The following is a 21,488-nucleotide window of genomic DNA, read 5'->3' on the forward strand; positions in this document are numbered from 1 at the left end:
GGTATTGTTGGTAAGGGTCTTGTATGCTTTGAATATATGAACTCTAGAACATGAAATGTTGATGTGAATTTATGATGATGCTATACATGTATATGAATATGAACTTGTCTTGATATTGTTGTCATCCTTGACTTGTATATGCTCTTGTATGTGCATAACGGCTTTCAAAATGACTTAGCATGCTTTTAAATAAAAGGTCCCTTTTGTGCATGATTTCAAAGGTTTTAGTTGCATATGTTTTCATACTTAGTGCATGTGGTTTGTACTAACCATATTCTTTATATTTGTACAAATATGTAGGTTCAGGCCATTGAAGAGATTTCAAGGCCATTTGGAAGAAAGACTTGGATATATTTCCCAAGTTGTTAGTGAGTCCTCAAGTCCGAGAATGATGCCACTTTTCTACCTTTTCCTTATTTTTGAGACTTTGTTGTAAGCCTATTTGTGGCATATCGTATTAGTGTAAGGGCTATGCCCAAACTTTGTAATTATCTATTAGATGGTTATATGTGAGACAATATTAGACTACTTAAATGAATTGACTATGTTAAATGAGAATTCTATGTAAACTTCACATATGATAACGAGAATTCTAAGTATACTTCATATGTAAAAGTTTTAAATTTTATGCATTTTCTCTATCTATGATATGTCATGATCTATGCTAAGTCCTAGTCTAAGGCCTCTTCGAGGACGAAGACGCTGGTTACGTTTAGGGGGTGCTCCCCGATCATGACACCAGTAGGCCACCACTTTTAGACAAAAATTTATTTCTCTTTGTCCAGCCTTCCCTAACTAGTTTATATTGTCCAGGAATCCCTACAGGCTCTCTAAATGGCTGAACACAATGACGAGAACTTACCATTTTCCCGTTTTCCTGATGCTGCTAGTCGAGAGAGACACCACGACTATCGCACCATAGGGTTCTACTGTGAGATATCATTCATGCTACATAAGGTGGAGGAGAAGGCTCCTAGATTTTAGGCTTGTCTAGCCGAGTTTGGGTGGCTTTCGTTGATTGAGGCTTCCCCGAGTGCATGCTCTACCTGGGTGAGGGAGTTTTATGACATTCTTTTTGCTATGTTCTGGGAGGATCCTCATCCTTCCTTCCGTGTCTGGACAGTCTACATTCCCTTAAAATCCTATGCTATCAACAAGGCACTCAAGGTGCAAGAGGTCCCAAACCATGCATATGAGAACCGACTTAGGGAGATGGATTTGGAGTGCCTAAGGGACACCCTAGTGGATCCTACGGAGCAGGAGCAAGTCTGTTGGGCCACTTCCGAGGGCATTACTATTGTGGGCTGGTCACCACATGCAAAATGGTGGCTTCACATGGTGTCTAGGAGGAACCGCCCATCGGGGCAATCATACCGACGTTACATTTACTCGAGCTCTGGTGGTTATGTGTTCTATACAGGGAATATACATGAATATGGGAGCATAGATCATCTCAGATTGGAAGATGTTCTATCAGGGCAACAAAAAGGCAGCAGTAGGGTCAAACCCAAACCCAAACAGTTAGCTTTCTGGAACGTGGCAATCCGATCCCAAAGTTATGTCGAAACATGGAAATCTGATCCAATGTTGCTTCTGAATATGGAAACCCAATCCAAATTTATGCCAAAGCGTAGCAACTGATCCTAGTTAGATTTATGGAATGTGGCAATGGGATCCCCATTCATACACCACAATCACAAGTATATCACCAAGATTATACATTTACATTATGATTTCATGGCTACATCATTCAACTATGTAATTTACAACAATTGTGATCAATATTGCAAAATTCACATATAAACACGCATTATAATAGAGCAATTACAAACATATATCACACCAACATGAAATCACAACCATCACATACGAATTCTTACATTTCTAACATATAATTGGAACAAGTTCAGCCCTATTCTTCATTAGGGTTCATTTTTAGGGTTTAATCCTAATTTACTAACCTTCCTAAGTTTCACTACTTCACTAGATCGAACATAGCGTACACCATAATCTTGTTCTACTTTACTGGATACCCTATTTTTTAAGCAACTGTATTCAAGAAAATATTCTAAAAACCTTGACATGTAACGATCCTTAAAATGAACTGGGTTGGACTAGAGCTTCACTTGTGCTTTAAGGGCTTTGAAATAACTTAATTAATGTGTATATGAGTTTGTAGTCAGTCTGGTTGAGTTTGAAGTCAAAAATTAAGGAATGACCAAGACGTTCGACGACTACTACCTTACGTACTTTCATGTGTTCGAGTATGCTTTTGCATGTTTCGTGAGTTGTTTGGTGTTGAAATTGATGGGAGAGGACCCTAATACCTATATGAGCATTTTTAGGGGTTTAACCTACGTGTAAGAATTCACCTAGGAACCACGAGGGTCTCTAGATAATGACCCCAACTCAAAGGCTAGAAGCTGCCAGGCAGCCTCCTTACAGTGTCAAATGATGACCCTAAATGACTGCCAGTTATTCAAATGACAGCTTGTCGACTTGGGGAGTGGATTGAACCTGAAAGCCTGCACATTTTGAGCTTCAAACCAAAACAACAAAGCCCCACTGACGGGAAGTTGTCCAAACGACGGTCCGTCGTTGGTGGGCTGGTTTGGGCACCTGCAACTCGGCCAAGCTTGGGGTGTTTTGGTAAATTCACCCCAAGTCTTTTAAATTATGATTATTTTTTTTAGGTATATTGGGTATTTTAAGAGTATTAAAGTGATTGAACTCTCCCAAGTTTTCTCCAAAAACCTCCATGAAAGCTCAATGTCAAGATGCAGCTAGGATGATGGATTTCAATGTACTTCAATTCTCTTTGGGTTTCTCCTAATAAGGTATGGAATTTCTTTATATAAGACTAGCTACCACCTTAGAGACAATTTCAAAGTGATTTCAAAGATTTTAAAGTTTAAGAAAAAGTCCAAGTTCTACTCTAAGTCATGGGTTCTTGCATGAAACGTTTTCAAACAATGAGATATGATGTTATTTATGTATAATTTATGTTTTCCAATGAAAATGTCCATGAACCCTTGATCTTCTCAAATCTCTAAATTTGGCTATAAAGTGGGTTAATTTCTTATGATCTAATGATGATAGAAATTTAGATTATGATGTAATGTTTATTTGTATGATCAATTATGCTATTACATTGTGAATTGTTGGAGATGTTAAGAAATGGTGATCTTCGCTATTGTAAGAAGGAAATGACATAATTCCCTTAGTTATTGTAGAATTGATATAGAATTGTTATTTATTGGTATGGTCCACTTATGATGGCGGTGCTTATGTGTTGATTATGTGATGATCATGGCCTTGTCGGCATTATTATGTGATTTATAGTAGTATCATGTTAGGTATTATACGAAGGTATAATGTGAAGATGTTTATGTGAAGTAATGTTATCGTGTAAAAGATGTTATGGCTTATATGAATATGTAAAGTGAAGTTATAATGTGAAGATATGAAGTGAAGTACTTATGTGATGACTATGTGAGCTTGTATGAATGTTAATGTTATGATTCTTCTTTAAGTGAGGGTATATGGTGATGGAGGACTAAGAAGAGCCTTATATGATAATGTTCTATATGTATGTGTGAGGTTAAAATATGATTTATTTTAAATGATTATATGTGACTATGGTAGACTATGATGAGTTTCTATATGTGTTTGATGTTTTTTCTTGTGTGGTAGACTTAGTGTCCCTACTTGGTACTTGAATGATATTGTATAAGTGATATGATGAATGTTGTGTCTTGATTTGGTAAACCTAGTCCCTCTTCTTCATACATGAAAGATATGTGGATATGTGATCTCTTGACTTGGTAGGGTTACGCACCCTTGTCATGTATGTGTATGAATGATTGATGAATGAAAGTTAGGATCAGTAGACTTATGGTAGTGCCAGGGATGACTAATGTATGACCTTGAATATGAAAAGAAGGTCAAGAACGTGGAACCTTGAACATAGAAAAGAAGGTTAATAGAAGTCTTGAAGTGAAAGATCGTAATGGTAATCCTTCTTGAGTGGAATGATGGACTCACGGATAGGTTGGCTAGAATGGCATGAAACCATCTCTAAGGAAGTCATAAGAGCTATCCTTATAGATCTTGAGTGGCAGCCCTTGTGGACCCACCCTTGGTAAGGGTATTATGATTTGGTAAGAATAAGAAATGGTACCTTCTCATACACCTTTATGTGAATGAACTTACTCTATGAGAAACAAGGCAAAGAAACGAATGAATATGCTTGTGGTAGTGGCTTTACTTAAGATGAGACTAGAGTACAAAGAAACCCTTGATATTCCTTAACCATGTGCCAACATGGTATGTGTCCTAGTTCTACCCTTGGCAAGTAGAACACCCTTCACGGGGTAGGGTAGACTCATGATTTTGTACCTAGCTAATATATACTACGTTGGTTAATGCATATTCTCATCATGTGGGATGTATTCTAGTATTGGAGAAGTTCTACAACGTGTAGGTAGTGGAATGGAACGCTATCTATACATGGCGCGAGTAGGCTTTGAAGATACTAGGATGAGGTTTCCTAGGTCTTCCAAGACCATAGTGTGAAGCCCTCCAATTGATGAATGTCTCTTAAAGGTCTAAATGAGTATTGTTGACTTAGCTAATATATGATCAATAGAAAGGTTCTTATTTAGGGTAGCTTTGAGGATTTCTTAGGTAGGCTTGAAAGAGAGTGTATGGGCAGCCTCTTCATGTTTTACTTAGGTGAGTGTTAGAGTAACAATAGGTAGAGAGGCTAAATGATGTAAAGGCTTACATTATTGAATATTATTATTGTGATATGTGATGAAAAGGAAATATCTTTACTGTAGGTATTGTTGAGGATCACATAGGTGTGTGTGAAGGGGTTGTATGGGCGGCTGCTTCATATCTTACTTAGGTGGGTCTTAGGATAACCTTAGTAGGGGATCTAAATGTTTAAATGGATTCTAAGTGATTATGTTCATATATTGTTATATGTGGATATTGTATTATGTGTGATTATTGACTTGTTTTATGTCTCTCAAACTCTTATTATGAAGGTTTTTATCAAAATGTCATGAAAGCATGTTTCTATACAAACGTCTCTTTTTCATGATATTGAAAGGGTTGCATTCAATGTGCTAACCCCTTCTTTTCCCTTTTTGACTAAAGTGTAGGAAATTGGAAGTCTTGATGTGTCATGATTCATGGATGATGGATAGGTTTTTAAGGGTTGAAGTTGAAGCATTGGTGAGTCCTCATAGATTTGAGGACAAGACCCACATGTTCCTTTTATGTCTTCTTTGTTTTAAGTCTTGTATGGGCTTAGTCCCTATGTTGTACACTCAAAGTATTAGATGGTTTAATGAGACATTGTAAAGGTAGATGTTTTTTAAAATCTTTTGCTTGCGTATTAATGAAAGTATTCTTCGTGTATGAAGAAAACTTTAAATTCTTGCTTATTTCGAGAGTATATTATGCATTGATTGCTACGAGAGACTTGTGTGGGACTTCTGAGTCTCATATGTTGGTAACATCCAGTGGATACCTTTGGGTCGTTACATGACAAGTCATCAAACTCTCTACTTATGTACTAACCCAATTATGTAGAACTATAACCATTTTTCCACTGAATTCACTCAGTGCACGAAGGTCTACACACAATCCAAATTATTAATTTCATACATTACATAGTAAGCACAAATGTACAACTACTCAATGCATAAAACCTAAGCTACCTGGCGCAAAGCGGTTGCAAAAGGTTTATGTATTCGTTCCCAGTTTTTCTGGACTTGCTACAGTAAATTTGGCCCTGGATTTGCAAGATTATGTCATCTCCATGCTAGAAACTCGTTCTCCTTTTTTGTTAGTATGGTAGATTTAAATAGTTCATTAATCATTTTTCAACGACTTTTGTCAAATCATTTTGTTAGAATGAAAGATGGTTCATACATAAGTTTTAAAGTTTCGTCAATGATTATTAACCCTAACTACTTAACATTTTATTCACTTTAAAACTAATAAGCACGTAAAAATCCAATATGATTAACTAGTAAATTAATGTAACTGAAAAAGGAATTACCGATTAATCTTGAAAAAAAAATTGTGGGAAAGTCATGGTTGTACATTAAAAATTAGGGCCTGGGATTTGAACTTGGAACCTTCAACTAATCAACGATACACAATACCTGATCGAAACTTGTAAGCATCTATCGTTTAAGTCAACCTAAATGTTCAAGACTTCAGAGAGAATACATTTTTATTTACAGGAAATTAAATTGATCAGAACACAAGTGCATTCACACCCCTAAACCCCAGTTTTTTAACACTCTTCCCCTAGCCTTTTCTCATTAGATATATCACGTACTTGATACCAACAGTCATCAAATGAAGCAAATCGGAAACTATGTCACTGCCCTTAATAGCTAGCTACTGAAGCAAGTGGTTGTCTACGAACAACAAAAAATTAATTGTACAAGGCATGAACTCCGGATCACCATGATCATGTCTCCGCAGACTTGGGGATTTCAGCCAAAGCATCTTCAGCTCTTACTTTCTGGGGAATAAAATCTGCACACATAGATAGCATCATAGAAATCAGCGGAAAAGATAAGAATACTTCTTATTAGAGCCACATCATTGGTTATTGGACAAATCGTAATTGATACCTGACAGAAAGTCAAATCTGGGTCGTTTGGAAACAACTGAAGCTGAAACAACCAAAAACATGTCGAAGTTATTATGCTAAATAAAGTGACTTCTCATAAACAAATTGGTTGTACTTATAACTACAGCAATCAAGTTTACTAAATAAGATGTTACAACATGTTTCATGGATTATATCTGAGCTGCTCGTAGTTCTCTCCTTAAATTGACACGACAATCAGGACCCCAAAACATTATAGTAGTTTAGGAAACAGAATTCCAGAGAATTGATGGTTCAAAATTCAGCTGAATTGAAACACTATAATGACAGAGTTCAAGTAATATACACCGTCAATGTTTTAATATTTACACCATCAGATCAACTTTACCTGCTACAACAAGTAACATATTTTTTGCCTAATACATATCCTATGACCTGATAGTGTAAAATATTATTTACATTGACAGAACGTGCATAAAACTTAAAAATCACAATAACAAACAGTGTTCCAATCACAACCTGGGTCTAATTTGAACTCTTTGAACTGAATTGCCAAACAAATCAAAAGGTAATAGGAATAGCGAACAACAACATAATAGCCAGTGAGATCCCACAAGTGGGGTTAGGCGAGGGTGGGGTGTCGCAGACCTTAGTCCTACCTTGTGTGAGGTAGACAGGTATAATAGGAACAGTGTAGGACGGCAAAATTGCAAATTCAGGATCATTATATCCACCAATCCTATTTCTGTTCCATTGTATATTTTCTTCCTCCAAAATTTTCATTAAAATGTGTTGCACGGGTAGCAATTTGAGAAATGACATTTGAACTCAACATGAACAATTATATAATAAGTGGATTATTTTTCTCTTATTTTACTTTTTTTTTTAAAAAAAAATTAGGGATGAGTTAGCCCATGAATAGTGGTAGAGAACAAGAAAAAAGAGGCAGGCCTTAACTGTATTGAAGCCATGCACTTGAATTAACAGAATAACAATAAGATCTCGATCCAAAACTAGTTGGGACCAACTATATAATCTTATAGATATTTAGAACCATATGTATGTATTGAGACGATATAAATACTGATGAAACCAAAGAACAATTAAAAACCAGTGTAAACTATTCGTCATTATTATCTTTATAAAATATTCTTCATAATTATGTGTTGGTTCTTTTAAAAGTTGGTGCAATAAAAAGGGTTTGAAAACATTTTATTGAAAATGTGTCTCGATATTTTTAGAGATAATTATATACTCTAGTGCAGCCCATAATGTTCCTTTACATAATTTATCCAAGATTTTCACTCCTTACCTAAATTGGCTCAAAGGAGGAGCTAAAGTGCCCTAGAGGACTGCCATGGGGCCACCGCCCTCTCCCAATCTCCGAAAATCCAAACTTAGAACCAAATGGTAGATCTTGATGAGAGGAATATATTTGTATAATAGTGTATAAAATATGTTTACTATTGCATATTGGTGCATAAATACCTCTTATAATTTAGAATAATATTATATATTGGTGTATAGTACTGTATATCAAGTTCTAAATCATTTTTTGTAGAAAGAAAAGAAATATGAATATTTTGAATATTGTTATATATGGGACACATAATTGCATATCGAATGGTGTTTTGGGCTAAAGATTCGAAATGTGAGCTTTAAGCTATATTTTTGCGATGCAAGTTAAGGTGATTGTAAGCACGGGTTGAAAATGATTGAAACTAGTTTCTTGGAAGAACTCGAATCATGTAAGATCAATGAGGCACTGGTACCATTAATGGATTTTTAAAAAGATGAGGCAACAAAGAGGGTTCAAAATATTAATTGAAATGTCTCTCAGGTCTCAATATTTTTATGAAGCATAGGAAGACTTCAATAGCCATCTTAAAACAAAAAACCAAAAATATCTAAACAAAACCTAGCAGCACTTTAAAATTCAAATTCGTCCTAAAGCTATGCAACTTATTATGCTAAAAATTACAACAGTAACTAAGTAAAATTTCAACATTCAAGTCATAGTTGAGAACTCAAAGTTATAACATCTTCAATGCAATGATTCCAAACTAGTTAGGACCAGATAGATGATCTATATCTATACCTCTCCATGCGGTAAGACTGAAAGTAAATATTGTTTGGACATCAAACATAATCGAAGAATACCGTATTGAATATTCTTCAGTGTTATGTCGCAATTAAGAATCCCAAATTAAGATATTTTCTTGTTTTATGTTAACTCAAATTCGCATATGTAATAAACCCTTATTTTTTTAAAAAAAATGGCAGTGTTGTATTCCTTAGCATTAATGACGTGTTGAATACCTACAAAAAGAGACACCGTAGCAAGAGTTATTACAAAGAGCCTAAAAGATCAACTATTTGTTCTACTTCCTCTTTATACCAACAAAGATGCTATACATTTCCATTTAACTTTTGGTATAGAATAAAATTTATCCTCAAAACATCTCTCATTCTTTTCTTTACAAACTGTCCAACGTATGCATGCTGGGATTCTCTAAGCTCTTGCCCCCCCCCCCCCCAAACTTCTGATCCAGAAACAAAAAGATCAGCATATGTTTTAAAAACAGATGGCTATTGGTCTCCTATGCCTCATTGCATAAAAATTAGATACTATTTGGAACCCTTTCCTTTTTACACTTCCCGTACAAGACAAGTTCTTCTGACCACCAACAATTAAGAAAAACACTTGACCTCAAGCTCTTTACACCTACTTCCATGGTCCTATTCCACAGCCTGATTGTTCTCACGTCTTTTGTAGCTTGCTCACTGAGAATCTCAGTGTGTTTCTATTTTAATTGTGATGGGACCTGGAGAGATCCCTTTCAAACCATCGACCTACAACAAAAGTTGTGCAACTCTACTTAATTCCCTGTCATTCAGATGTCTCCTTAATGAGATACCCATCCATTGAACCAACATTCAACTATTGTGGCCTCCAGTTTGCTACAAAGTGAAAATAAATCAGGGAAGGAATTCATCAAGGCCTCCACAGTCCATTCCATGCTTCTTTTCAGAAAAGAATTCTGTCGCCATTACCCACCTTGTACGTGATATTACCTGATAGTTAAGGCCAGAGAGCCCTTATTGCCTTCCATGCTAAAATTCCATCTTAAGGGTTTGTAACAACATTAGTACTCCATTAGTTACTCTGGTCATACATGTTTTGTATGACTTCCTACTATAGAGTTTGATCCTCCTCCACATACCTCCACAACCATTTGATCAGAAGACAGTCATTCTGTATTTTTAGACTCCTAACACCAAGGACACATGATGTCTTGGAAAGTTGAGCAATTTTCCGAGTTAACTAAATGAAACCCCCTCCTCTCCTTGTTTCCAGATCATAAAAAAATCACTTATCAGTTTATTTAGCCTCTCCAACATTTTTGGTGGGATGGGAAGTAAGGACATAACATAAGTTGGTTAGAATCTAGCACTAAATAAATGTGTCTTCCCCCTGAGGGAAGATTTTGAGATTTTCACCTGGCTAGCTTCTTCTCTGTATTTTTATCATCCCATTCCACATTTCCAAGTCGTTGTATTTGGTGCCCAAAGGCATGCCCAGATTAACAATTGGAGTTGTTGACCTACTGTGCACCCCAGGATGTTAGCCAGTCCCCGCATCTGAGCCACTTGATAGGTAGGTAGAAGGCTGCTTTTCCTCAAATTTACGATAAAATTGAGACTTGTTTCCAAAGTTAAACAACACCCTGATGAAGCTAATTTACTCTGTTTTGTCCTCGCAAAAGATTATGATACACACTTTCATAAAGCAAATGACATGTTTCCAGTCCTGCCGTAATATTCAAATTGAATCCCTTCAACCACCTGTTTTGAATTGTCAGCCTCATCATATTGTTAAAACCTTCCATGGCTATTATGAATAAAAATGGTGAGAGAGGATTACCCTGTCTGAGACCCCGCCCCAGATGGAAAAAGGAAAACTACAGGTTCTCTATTTACCATAATTAAGAACTTGACAGTTATAATTCAAAAACAATCCATTTCAGCCACCTTCATCCAAACCCTATTGTTTGAGCATACTTAGAAGAAAATCCCAGTTGACATGCTCAGAAGCCTTAACCCACCTTTCTCAAAACCCCAATTGTTTGAGTATACTTGGAAGAAGATCCCAGTTGACATGATCATAAGCCTTCTCTAAATCTAACTTGCACATGATGCCCAGTTCTTTTCCTCTCAATCTGAAATCCACATACTCAAGGGGAGCAGCATCCATAATCTCTTCTCTTTATGAAAGTTATCTGGCGTTTACTTACCAACTTATTTATCCCACCGTAAGGCTTATCGGCCTCTTGGGGATGAGAGCAACGTACATGGCATTGAGGCACTTTTCAAAGACTTGATATTCATGAAAATGTTGCATAGAGTTCATGATATCCTTCTTCAGAATATCCGAAGGGACTTAATAAAAACACATTGAAAATCCATCAGGCCCTTGTGCTTTGTCACTAGCACAAATTCTAATGCACCCAAAAACTTCTTCAAACTGTATTTGTAGCCACTTTTGTTCCTCAATGTTGATGCTTGTGAGCCCATGTAGGTTGATATAGGTCTCTATCCTCTTCTTTCCTAGAAATTTTTTCTCTTTTCCATCCTATTGTAGAAGTAGGAACTCCCAAACACCTCCACAAGTAACTACTTATGAACCCTCTAGAAATTAAATTACTAAAATGTCTATCAAAGTTGAAAAACCTTTTTACTCTTCCCTTAAACATTACCCTATTATATTATTGTACATAATAAATGCATATATATATTCTAATAAATGGAATTTTAGATATAATTAGTGTATACTTGTACATCTTGTAAAAGTTCCATTTGCATTCAATGCATTGAGTGGCTTCATTTAATTGTCATAAGTCGGTTAGTATAAACTTTTAAATTATATCTTAAGTGTGACTGTTATTAATTTAATGAGTTTATACATATATAATCTTGTTATAGGAGGCACCAAGTAGGAAGTGAAGCTTTAAAAAAATGAGTATGTAAGGGACTTACCGTCTATCTTGGACAACCATCAAAAGAGTGTTTTGTGACAAATTAATAAACTTTGGGAAAGTATATAAATCTGAAAAGTTCAACTAGTTAATCAGCATCAGGGCATCATTATCGTCATTTGGTAACATGTTACATTGGGTCTTGCCAAGGCGTTGCAGAGGTGGCTTCTTTACATTGGTTCTAAGTTTAGATTGCTAAATTAATGACAAGGTCTTGCCAATAAATTTATGTACAAATATGGCTTACACAGGATAAAGCAGGGGGTCCAAGGGGAGAAATTAGATTATTTTATTTGTTCATGCGATTAAATTACATCTCTTTAGACATGAAATTTGAGGGAAGAGCACACCACAAGTTAGTTTTGACGACGACGACATTTAAGGGTCTTGTTTATGACCTTATAAGGTGGGCTCTGGACTTTTCTAGGATCTACTTTGAAGATATAAAGTATAAACACAGCGCCTCTGGTACGCAGTAGCAGCAAGCTTCCAATAGAAATTAAGAGGGTTTGTTTCAGACGCTACTGCAGAAATATACACCTTTAACCCCTTTTTGAGATAAGCCCCGAGTTCTCTTCGTGATCTCAACTACCTTTTTGATGTGGGTATACATATTTAAGGGTTACTGATAAATTATTCAGTGCTGAAGAAGAGACTATGCTATAGGTTGGATTTAATCTGAAGAATTTGAACTTAGAAATTCAGTTTCAAATTTGAACTTGGAAATTGAGAGTTTGTTGATCCCTAAGCCCTAGATTGGGGAGGAAATTGAAAAGTTGAAGGATTAAACCACCAGTGGATTCCAACTGAGAAATTGACTGATAAAATTGGACTCTACAGCTTAAGGATAATGTGACGACCAATTTCTGATCTCAGATAGTTGACCGACGGCACATTTAAGTTGACACAAGAAATGATTTTAACCCCGAGGTTTCCTAAATTAATTTTTCTACATCAATTTGAAATCATTTTTTATATTTTTGCTTAGATTGATTTGCTATGAGGCCTGTGAGCACAAATTTGGATTTTGTGAGCTTACTTGTAACGTGAATCTAGGTAAGAGAAGATCTTAACTTCTGAGTACCGTTCTTCACTTCTTCTAAGCTTGGTCTTTGCCTATATATATGTTTTTGACTATCTGGAACCTGTTTGGAGTGAGTGTGTGCTCGGCAGACTTGTTAATTGTGATTTCTTTACACTTTTTGAGATTTGGTGATATCTTCAAGATACATTGTGATTTGAATATTAATCATACTGTATGGTAGTGTGGCTATTTAGCCTTAGGATTGATGTATTTACTTGATTTTACATGTCCTCGGATGTATATAAAGCTAGTTAAGGTAGAGTCACCCTCCACATCTCGAACAGACTCTGCGTAAGGCGTTGGGCCAAAGCCACCATTCACAGCCGAAATGGAAGAGTGCCAGAGTTACCTTTAGGGGTTAAGAAAGTTTGTTATTGTGTATGGTAAGACAGTTGGACCAGAGTTACAGATCTGAGGTTTTGTTGTTGTGTAGTAAGACGGTTGGGCCAGAGTTCCCCTCCGCAATCCGAGAATTTGTAGTTCTGCATGGTAAGACAGTTGGGCTAGAGTTACCCTCCGCAATTCTAAGGTTTTATTGGTGTGTATTGTTGTACTACGTTAGCTTGCATCTCATCATCTCATTCTTCTTGACATGACTGGTATCTCTCTTCTACACTTTGTATACTATTTTCCTTAGCATATTGTATCTTCATTCCACACGAGCGAGTGAGCCCGCACACAGAGATATGTGTGTGTGTGTGTGTATTGCTTACTTGCTCTAGGTACGAGATGGAACAGAGCTAGACTTTACTTAGTCTTTGTGACAAACCCTATCCGCTACATATGCAAGTGTGTTAGCTAACGCTTCGGTTGATGAGTGAGTCACCTGACACCAAGTCTTTTACAAGCTTTGAGGTGAACCATGCTCTAGATCCACAGAAGTCACATATCTATCTATCTTTCTATTTCCTTATTTCTAGTGGGGTTTGCATACTCAACATGAGATACTTGTACTGATTCTTATAGATTCTACGGACTTGGGTTATTTTGGCTCTAGTTGGGTTTGTTGAGATATTTCCTTTCATTTACATTGAATTTGTAATCTATGATTTGGTTTTTTTAGACTTCATCATTCTTTTCAGGTTATATTAGCTATTTTTTTATGTTGTTCGGTTCTCCTGGCAAATAATGCGATTGTTGGTTGCCAATCAAAGCTAGGGTAGTTAGGGTGGTGATAATACTCAACACATCTAATCAGATTATTGAAATAGTCAATTTAATATGCACCAAGTCATGCAGTAAAAACGGATTAAAGAAAAAAAAGTGAATGAGATCTCTCTTAACCGTTAGAAAACGTGTAGAAATAGGAGTTTAAAGGACACTTCCTCTATAAGCTCCATCTTGTAAGTCTTTTTCACTACTCATACAAATATATAAAATCCAACATACAAGTACGATATACTGGTTATCCTCTAAAAATTTATGATATCTTTGTGTTCCCAATCAAATTTATGAAATCTTAATTTGGTAAGGATAACTAACAAAGTTTTCATCTCCCAACTTTAAGAACAAGCTGCTGAAATGTTGTTCAACCTACATTTTTTTGGTTATTAATCCTATCAACAATGATCATGCTTGTATACTTTGTTGGTGGCAAATATCTGATATCGTTTTCACTCAGTAGGTTCTCTTTTCATTTATTTTTCATATTTTTCTAAAGACATTCTTTGTTTTAGAAAAGATGTGTGTGAGTATACTCATGGTATGATCTTGGAGTTTGAATGCAACACGTACACGTAAGTCTTCTTTTTCTAACCTTGATTTCATAACATTATTCTCTTTTTAAAGAATTGGTAACTTTCATTACATTATTTTCTCTATCTAGTGCCAACATTATCTAGCAACACTATCTTCACCTTATTAAGATTTTCCCTGAAACTCTTAGCCAAACACGGTTAAATTTGGTTGACATGCCAATGTGTATCTACTATGCACACAATTAGTGTTTTATCTCCACTTTTTCATTAATGTTTACCACCCACAAAAGATGAATGACAGTGTGGGGCATTTTTTTTCTTTATTAAGTTAGTTAAAGCTTGTAGAAAAAATCAATTTTTACTTCATAATTCAAACACATTTGTTGAATATTGGTTATGTAATTTTTTTAAAGGTTTGTTCCCACAGAAATGACATACACGCATGTTGCATGTGCTTAAACACTACCCATGATTAAAATGTAACATCAAAAAGTCTAGCTATTACACTAGGAAGTCGCGTTGATCTAGCTTTACAAGTGATGGATTGAGAGATACTCACACAGATGGTTGTATCCAACATAACTTTTGCGATCCAGAAAAGAACAAGAATAAGCCTCCCTGCAAAATATTTCAAGAAATTTCTCCTGCATGGAAGCAACCAAAATTATGGAAGACATTGTAAACATGTGTAGCAAGTTAACATGCAGACAAAAACTAATGCTACTGATACTTAACTACTCCAGTTACAAAATTAATAACTTCCACAACCTTTGAAATAGTCGATCAGAAAGAGTAGGTAGGGGTCAGGTTTGCGTGCACCCCAGCCTTCCTGGAACCCACTTGTGGGATCACACTTTATGTTGTTGTTGCACAAGCTTTGAAATTAATCAACTCAAAAGCAAATCCTTTATCCTTTTCTTTTCTTATTTGCCTTCATTCTCCTTATAACACAACCCAGAAGACCACCTAAGACAAATAGGCTGAAAGCACAAATCCAAATAGACAGCTTACTTCACTTAAAAAACCCTGGGCTTAGGCTTAATCTTAATCTGAAGTCCTATTCAAACTAATCCCCACCAAGTGAAATGCTTCACTTGGTTAGTCATCAAAAGAGCAGGCTTAACTCAAGAAGTGTTGCAGAAGAAAGGAAAGCAACTAGTCCCTAGTTGTTTCCTATGCAATTTGACTGGGGAAACAAACGAACACCTATTTTTACATTGCAAATTCACCACACAGATTTGGGAGCTGCTTCTCAACATCACAGGCTGCAGCTGGACTACGCCAGAACACACTTCTGATATTTTTAAATGTTGGATCAGAAGGGGGGTATAGCAAGACTCAAAAGAAGTGGTGCAAGCTAATACCATCATGCATATGGTGGTCAGTGCAGAAGGAAAGAAATGGGAGATGTTTTGAAGATAGATCTCATTCCGTTCACAAAGTAAAATAGAATTGTTTTGTATCTTTACTTTTTTGTGTGTAAACAGCTCTGTATGGAAAATGTAGATCAAATTATAAAATTAATAGGGAGCTTGTAAATTTGGTTAAGGCTGTGAATTTTTTAAGCTGGCCAGCATGTGCTTAATGCTAAAGAATACAACTTTACCAATGTTCAAAAAAAAAAAAACAAGATGCTGGAAGGGGCAAAGAAGAACCAATAACATAAAAACAAAAGAAAATTTACAGTGAAACAACCAAGGCTAAAGAAAATATGACAGGAAAAAGGAAGGAACAATGAAATTGTTTCGAAGCAAGCAATTCACCAGAAACGGATCTTACACTTCTGAGCGAAATTCTTATCTTGATCATATAATGATCAACATAATGCTACTACAGTTTCAAAGTAAAGAATCTACACCTCAATGCTCAGTAAAATCATTTCAAATAGTCTCTGCTGATAAAGTAAAATGTTGTAGAGAGAAAATGATATAAACCTGGACTACAATAATTAACTAATTTGGTGCAACTAAATTACCAGAGAAAAGAAAAGCAACACTGACACAACATAAAAAATCAGAAAGCATCATAGATGTTTTCTGGTCCAAAAAAGGACACTAGTAAATTGCCAAATATATGAACTTATGAAGCATCTACCCAATTCAATGGACTTTGAAACAAGGATTTCCATGTTCCACCAGTCTTACTCCTCAATGCATGAGAGACATGAAGATTTCACCAACACAATTAGATGCTAGAGAAAGTAAGGCATGGATTGGTTCAGGCCAGCTAAGCATATGGTATTTCTAAGATCATCTTTAGCTCAAGGATGTGAATAATATTCAAAGCTATGTTCCATATTACTTGTCGTGGCTTCAATAAGTTCCTATTTATACTTATGCTATTATCCCTGTTGAAAAAGAGACTTTCATTACTTTCTCAAAAGAAAAAAAAAAGGAGTTCCATTTGTGATATTAGGCCAAATCATGTATGCCTTTAGCAGCCCAGTCCAAATCTCACACGGGTAAGCAGCTTCTGCAATCTCCAATAATTCAATCAACAGTTATGCCTCAACCTCAAATTGACTGAGGTCAGATTCATGAATCCAAAAAAAATTGTTCTATACTTATATTCAATTTCACTTGATTCCAGTGCCGTCTAAAGGGGCAAATAAGGAGATCTCCCGAACTAGAGGTTCTCTAAACCACACACTTATCAGTAATACGGGCATAAGTCTCTAACACGACAAAAGGACTCCCTATGAAAACCAGACTTATTATAAGTGTAAGACAACTAAGCCTTAATCCCAACTAATTGGCATCACCTATATGAATTGCTTTCATTTTGTCTTTTCTTAGCCAATTCAATATTTAAGCCGAGATATCATAGGTCTAATAAGAGTTTTTTTTTTACAACAGGTCTAATAAGAGTCTATTACCTTCTTCAGTCATCGCATTATCATACCTCTGAGTCGGTGCATACCACTGTTGTGAATGGCAAGCGCCTCATCGCCAAATGCAAGAGGCGAGGCGAGCCCTTCTCGCTATTCCACACTGAGGCGAGACGACATACAAAAAGTGACCCATGGCAACCCATGGCGATCTAATGGCGGAGCCTTTTTGATTTAATTTTTTAAAAAAGATTTGACTTAACAGTATTAGTCAAAATTAGGGTTTTTTTTCTATTTTCAAAATTTGCTGCTGCACGACTCCTCTTCCCCTCGCGATCTCTTCTCCCCGACTCCACTTCCCCTCGACGGTCGCGTCTCTTCGAGACTTCGAGTTGCTGCTGCACTGAGGACCTGAGGTATACCTCTTTTTTGCTGCTCCTCGACTCTTCTTCCTCGTGCAATCTTTTCTGTTCTTCTTCCTCAGTTCTTATTGAGTTTTGTTCTTCTTCAGTTGCTCTGTTTTTTTTCCTTCATCACTGCTGAATCAGCATAAGTAATAAGGGAAAAATGTTTAGTGTGCTGACTGCTCTATGTTTTTTTTCCTCTGTTCTCTTATGAGTTTTTGAATTGAAATATTTTGCTAATATATGTTATTGCTATTGAGATTATGGATATTTATATATGCAATTAAATATATTTAATTTTTGGTATTAACTGGCGCCTTTTTCAAAAAGGCGAGCACCTCGCCGCTCGCCTCGCCGCATGGTGAGGCAGGCCCTTGTCGCCTCTCGCCGTCCAAAACACTAGTGCATACAGAGGCTTATGTAATAGTAAGACATGGTTCATTGTGGTTAACTTAAGACACGATAAAACTACCTAGGTGAAATTCGCGCATCTTATCCTCATTTAAGTAGTAGTAAGACATGGTTCATTGTGGTTAACTTATCACCTCTAATTTTTTGTATCCTACATAACATTCATCTTAATATCCACATTTCTACACCATTCATCTAGCAAATATGGTTGTACTTAACGACACAAGATTCAATGTGTTACAACACTTCTTATCTGCTCTATCACATAGCACACTCAGACTAATTTTCATTTCATCAATGTTCTTTTGATTTTTCTGTGTTAGATCTCCATCTATTATGTCATAATCACCTAAGATTTAACTTATATATCTAAATGTCAGCATTTACACTAAATGATCTTGTCAAAACTTACTTCACCTTTCTGTACTTGAGATATTGTGTATATTATAAATGCCTCCAGCAGCATTCTCATAGTCCACATAACACTAAAATAAGTTTAATGATCTCCAAAATCAGTGAGCACTGGAGGTTTTAGATTGCATTTGTGTTAATTTGTCACTTCTTGAATAGAAGTCCTCGAAGTCAAAGAATGAATTTTGAAAGGATTAATATGAGAAATGCCTTATCAGGAACTCTTTTATAACATCAATATGCATAAGACAATGAAAATTATATGTACAGCATCAAATGTTGAACAACTGAATAAGGATTGTAGAGCCATACCGTAGCTTTGTTAACAAGAAAGGTTGCTTCGTGTAACATCCTAATCTCAGTATTTTCATTTTTTATTATCCGATGAACTCGATTGTGGGGAAATTGGTAAAGCGCACTCTCACTCTTCTCATCTTCCTCCTCTTCATCATCCTCCCTTTTCCTCTTCGCCTTCAATTTCTTCTCCTCATTCTTTTTGGTGGTACCGTTGCTAATTGCTTCATCTTTTACCTTGCCATTGTTTGTTTTACCCTTCTTTTCCTTCTCCCTTTTCATCTTCTCCTTTTTAGCAGGACTTGCAACTCCATTACTATTTGATTTTTTCACTAGATTTTCTTCAGCCTCTTCATCTCCTTCCTTCTTATTTTGTGTCTTCTTCATATTTTTCTCTTCTTTTTTCAACTGACTCGAATCACCATTGATCTTGGCCTTCTTTGCTGATTGTCTTTCTCTTTCTCTTTCTCTTTCTCTTTCTCTTTCTCTTTCATCTGTCCTTTTCTTCTTCTTGTTCTCTTCCTTCTTAATTACACTTCCATGACTAGAACCTCCATTGCTCTTTCCCTTTTTTGCTAGTTTTGTTTCTCCTTCTACTTCCCTCCTCTCATCCTTGTTGTTCCTCTTTTCATTTTTGCCTCCACGACTAGAATCTCCATTGTTCTTTGCCGTTTTACCTTCATTCACTTTATCTTCCTTCTTTGCATTCATATTTTTCTCACTGTAATTGTTTTTGCTTGTAGCTATTTTTGCACCAACATTTCGCTCCTTTTCTTCAACCTCCTTTTCTTTTTCTATCATCTTCTTCTTTCTCGTATATATTTTCAAGTTTTCACTCTCGCTCAGCCCACAACCATCCACTATTTTCTTCCCCTTTCTTCTATAAACCTTCTTCTGTACTTCCAAATCCTCCTCCCTTCCCCGGCTATTAGTATTACCGACTTTGCTGCTCTCGACTTTTTCTTCCTCCTCCTCTTCTTCGTCTTCTTTGTCCGTATCGCTTACATACTCCTTGTGAACATTCTGTACGTCGTCGCTTTCTTCGTCGGTTTCATCGGCATCTTGTGATTCGGCACTGGAAGATGGTATGACGAAATCCTCCGGCTCATCTCTGTCGTGGTTGTCAGAATTTCCGTTACTCTTCTTCGGCATTACTGGAATCTAGTAAGTTAAATGGCTGCCGCCGTTTGCAACGGATGTCCGCGGCGGAGAAGGGCACTTAGTCGCTGATTCAATTATCGCAAGCATTATAATAATAAGGGCTTTTTGCCCAAGTGAAAGAAACTCACACGTGGCTTTCGGACTCGCAGTGGGCTTTGCTTCCTCTCTTTGAAACATGTGAAAAAAAGGGTAAATCCGTGTTAAAAAAATATGGGCAACTTTCACATATAGCAAGCAAAAAATTAATATTTAAATGCTATAGTAAATTTTGCGTAATTGTGCTCCATAGCAAACATAAAACTGTATAATTTGCTATACATATACAATTGTGTAATTCGCTGGCCTAAATTGTATAATTCGATGGTCATTTCACTGCAATTGTATAATTTATTTTGCATACAGTTGAATCAAATTAAAATGTATGTATATTGCATAATTATAAGTGTATAGCAAGAAGATATATGTTTTTCTCGCTTTATACAAAAACAGAAACACAATATATACACTTCTGTTGTATAAAGCTAGAGAAAATTGTATTTCAGTGCAATTGTATAATTCACAATTGTATAATTCGTTGGCCTTTTTCTCTGCAATATTTGAAGTAAAATGTTTGTAAATTGTATAATTAAGTGTATAACACGAAAATATATATTTTTGCATGTGTATATACAATTTTCTCTCGCTTTATACAAAACAGAAACAGAATTATACACTTTTACGTATAAAGCGAGAGAGGCGAGCGAGAATGGAGAGGGGCGAGCGAGATTTTTGGGAGAGAGACGATGGCAAATTTTAGCTAATGTTTGCTATGGAGCACAATTAAATCAAACCCTAGCTATTCCATTTAATTTAGGTTATTAGTTTGATATTATATACAATTTTCCCAAAAAATATTTATCATTTATGTTAATAATAAAAATTTTCTAATTAAATATAATAATTTTTAAGAATCTTGGTCTTCGTTCGCCTCTCTCTTTGTCCTTTTTTCTTTTTCCTCTTCTTTTTATATTTTCTACTTTTTCATCCATCTCTTTCTGCGTCAATCTCTCTTTCTTTTTTTTTTTAAATTTTCATTTAAATAATTATTTTTAAATCAGTTTTTCTCATATTTCACTATTTTAATTCAGAACCACGACAAGAAAAGGATTAGAAAAAACAGAAAATTGTAGAATATCATGTTCTCAAATAGAAATTTCAAATTTTTCAAATTTTTAAAATTATAGAAACAAGAGTTCATCATCGATGGTTACTATAAAGATTCAATTTTATGAATTTGTTATTAGTTTGGATAGATTGTTCCTACAAATAAGTAAAATGTCGTTTGAAGTTCATATCCCAATTTTAAAAGGGTTTGGTTAAGTTTAAAATTGATTTTAGAAGAAAAATAAGATTGAAACTCGAAAAATGTGAAGTTTATGAAAAGATATCATGATTGTATTAAAGTTGTATTAGATATGTATCATAATTGTATTAAAATTATATTAAAATCACTAACAATACATTTATAACACATACTACAAACTTCA

The 21,488-nt window shown here is 35.6% G+C and overlaps 1 protein-coding gene across 4 annotated transcripts; it reads right to left on the reverse strand.

Annotated features, from left to right (window-relative positions):
• Nucleotides 1-6,180: 6,180 nt before the first annotated feature.
• Nucleotides 6,181-20,130, reverse strand: LOC101265135 (uncharacterized). Of its 4 annotated transcripts, none has more exons than XR_011221680.1 (4): nt 18,820-20,130; nt 15,014-17,820; nt 6,660-6,701; nt 6,181-6,561 (listed from the first exon to the last, which is right to left on the reverse strand). XR_011221680.1 is itself a non-coding variant. In XM_004240629.5 (4 exons), exons 1-4 carry the CDS (start codon nt 19,951-19,953, stop codon nt 6,494-6,496), a joined length of 1,329 nt encoding a protein of 442 aa, XP_004240677.2. In that variant the 5' UTR covers nt 19,954-20,130; the 3' UTR covers nt 6,181-6,493. The 4 variants fall into 4 exon arrangements, 3 of the variants coding, with proteins under 3 accessions (XP_004240677.2, XP_010321946.2, XP_025887205.2); XM_004240629.5 differs by having other exon boundaries at nt 15,014-15,098; XM_010323644.4 differs by lacking the exon at nt 15,014-17,820.
• Nucleotides 20,131-21,488: the final 1,358 nt, after the last annotated feature.

Source organism: Solanum lycopersicum, chromosome 6 (genome assembly GCF_036512215.1).
Source record: "Solanum lycopersicum chromosome 6, SLM_r2.1".
NCBI classification, from domain to species: domain Eukaryota; kingdom Viridiplantae; phylum Streptophyta; class Magnoliopsida; order Solanales; family Solanaceae; genus Solanum; species Solanum lycopersicum.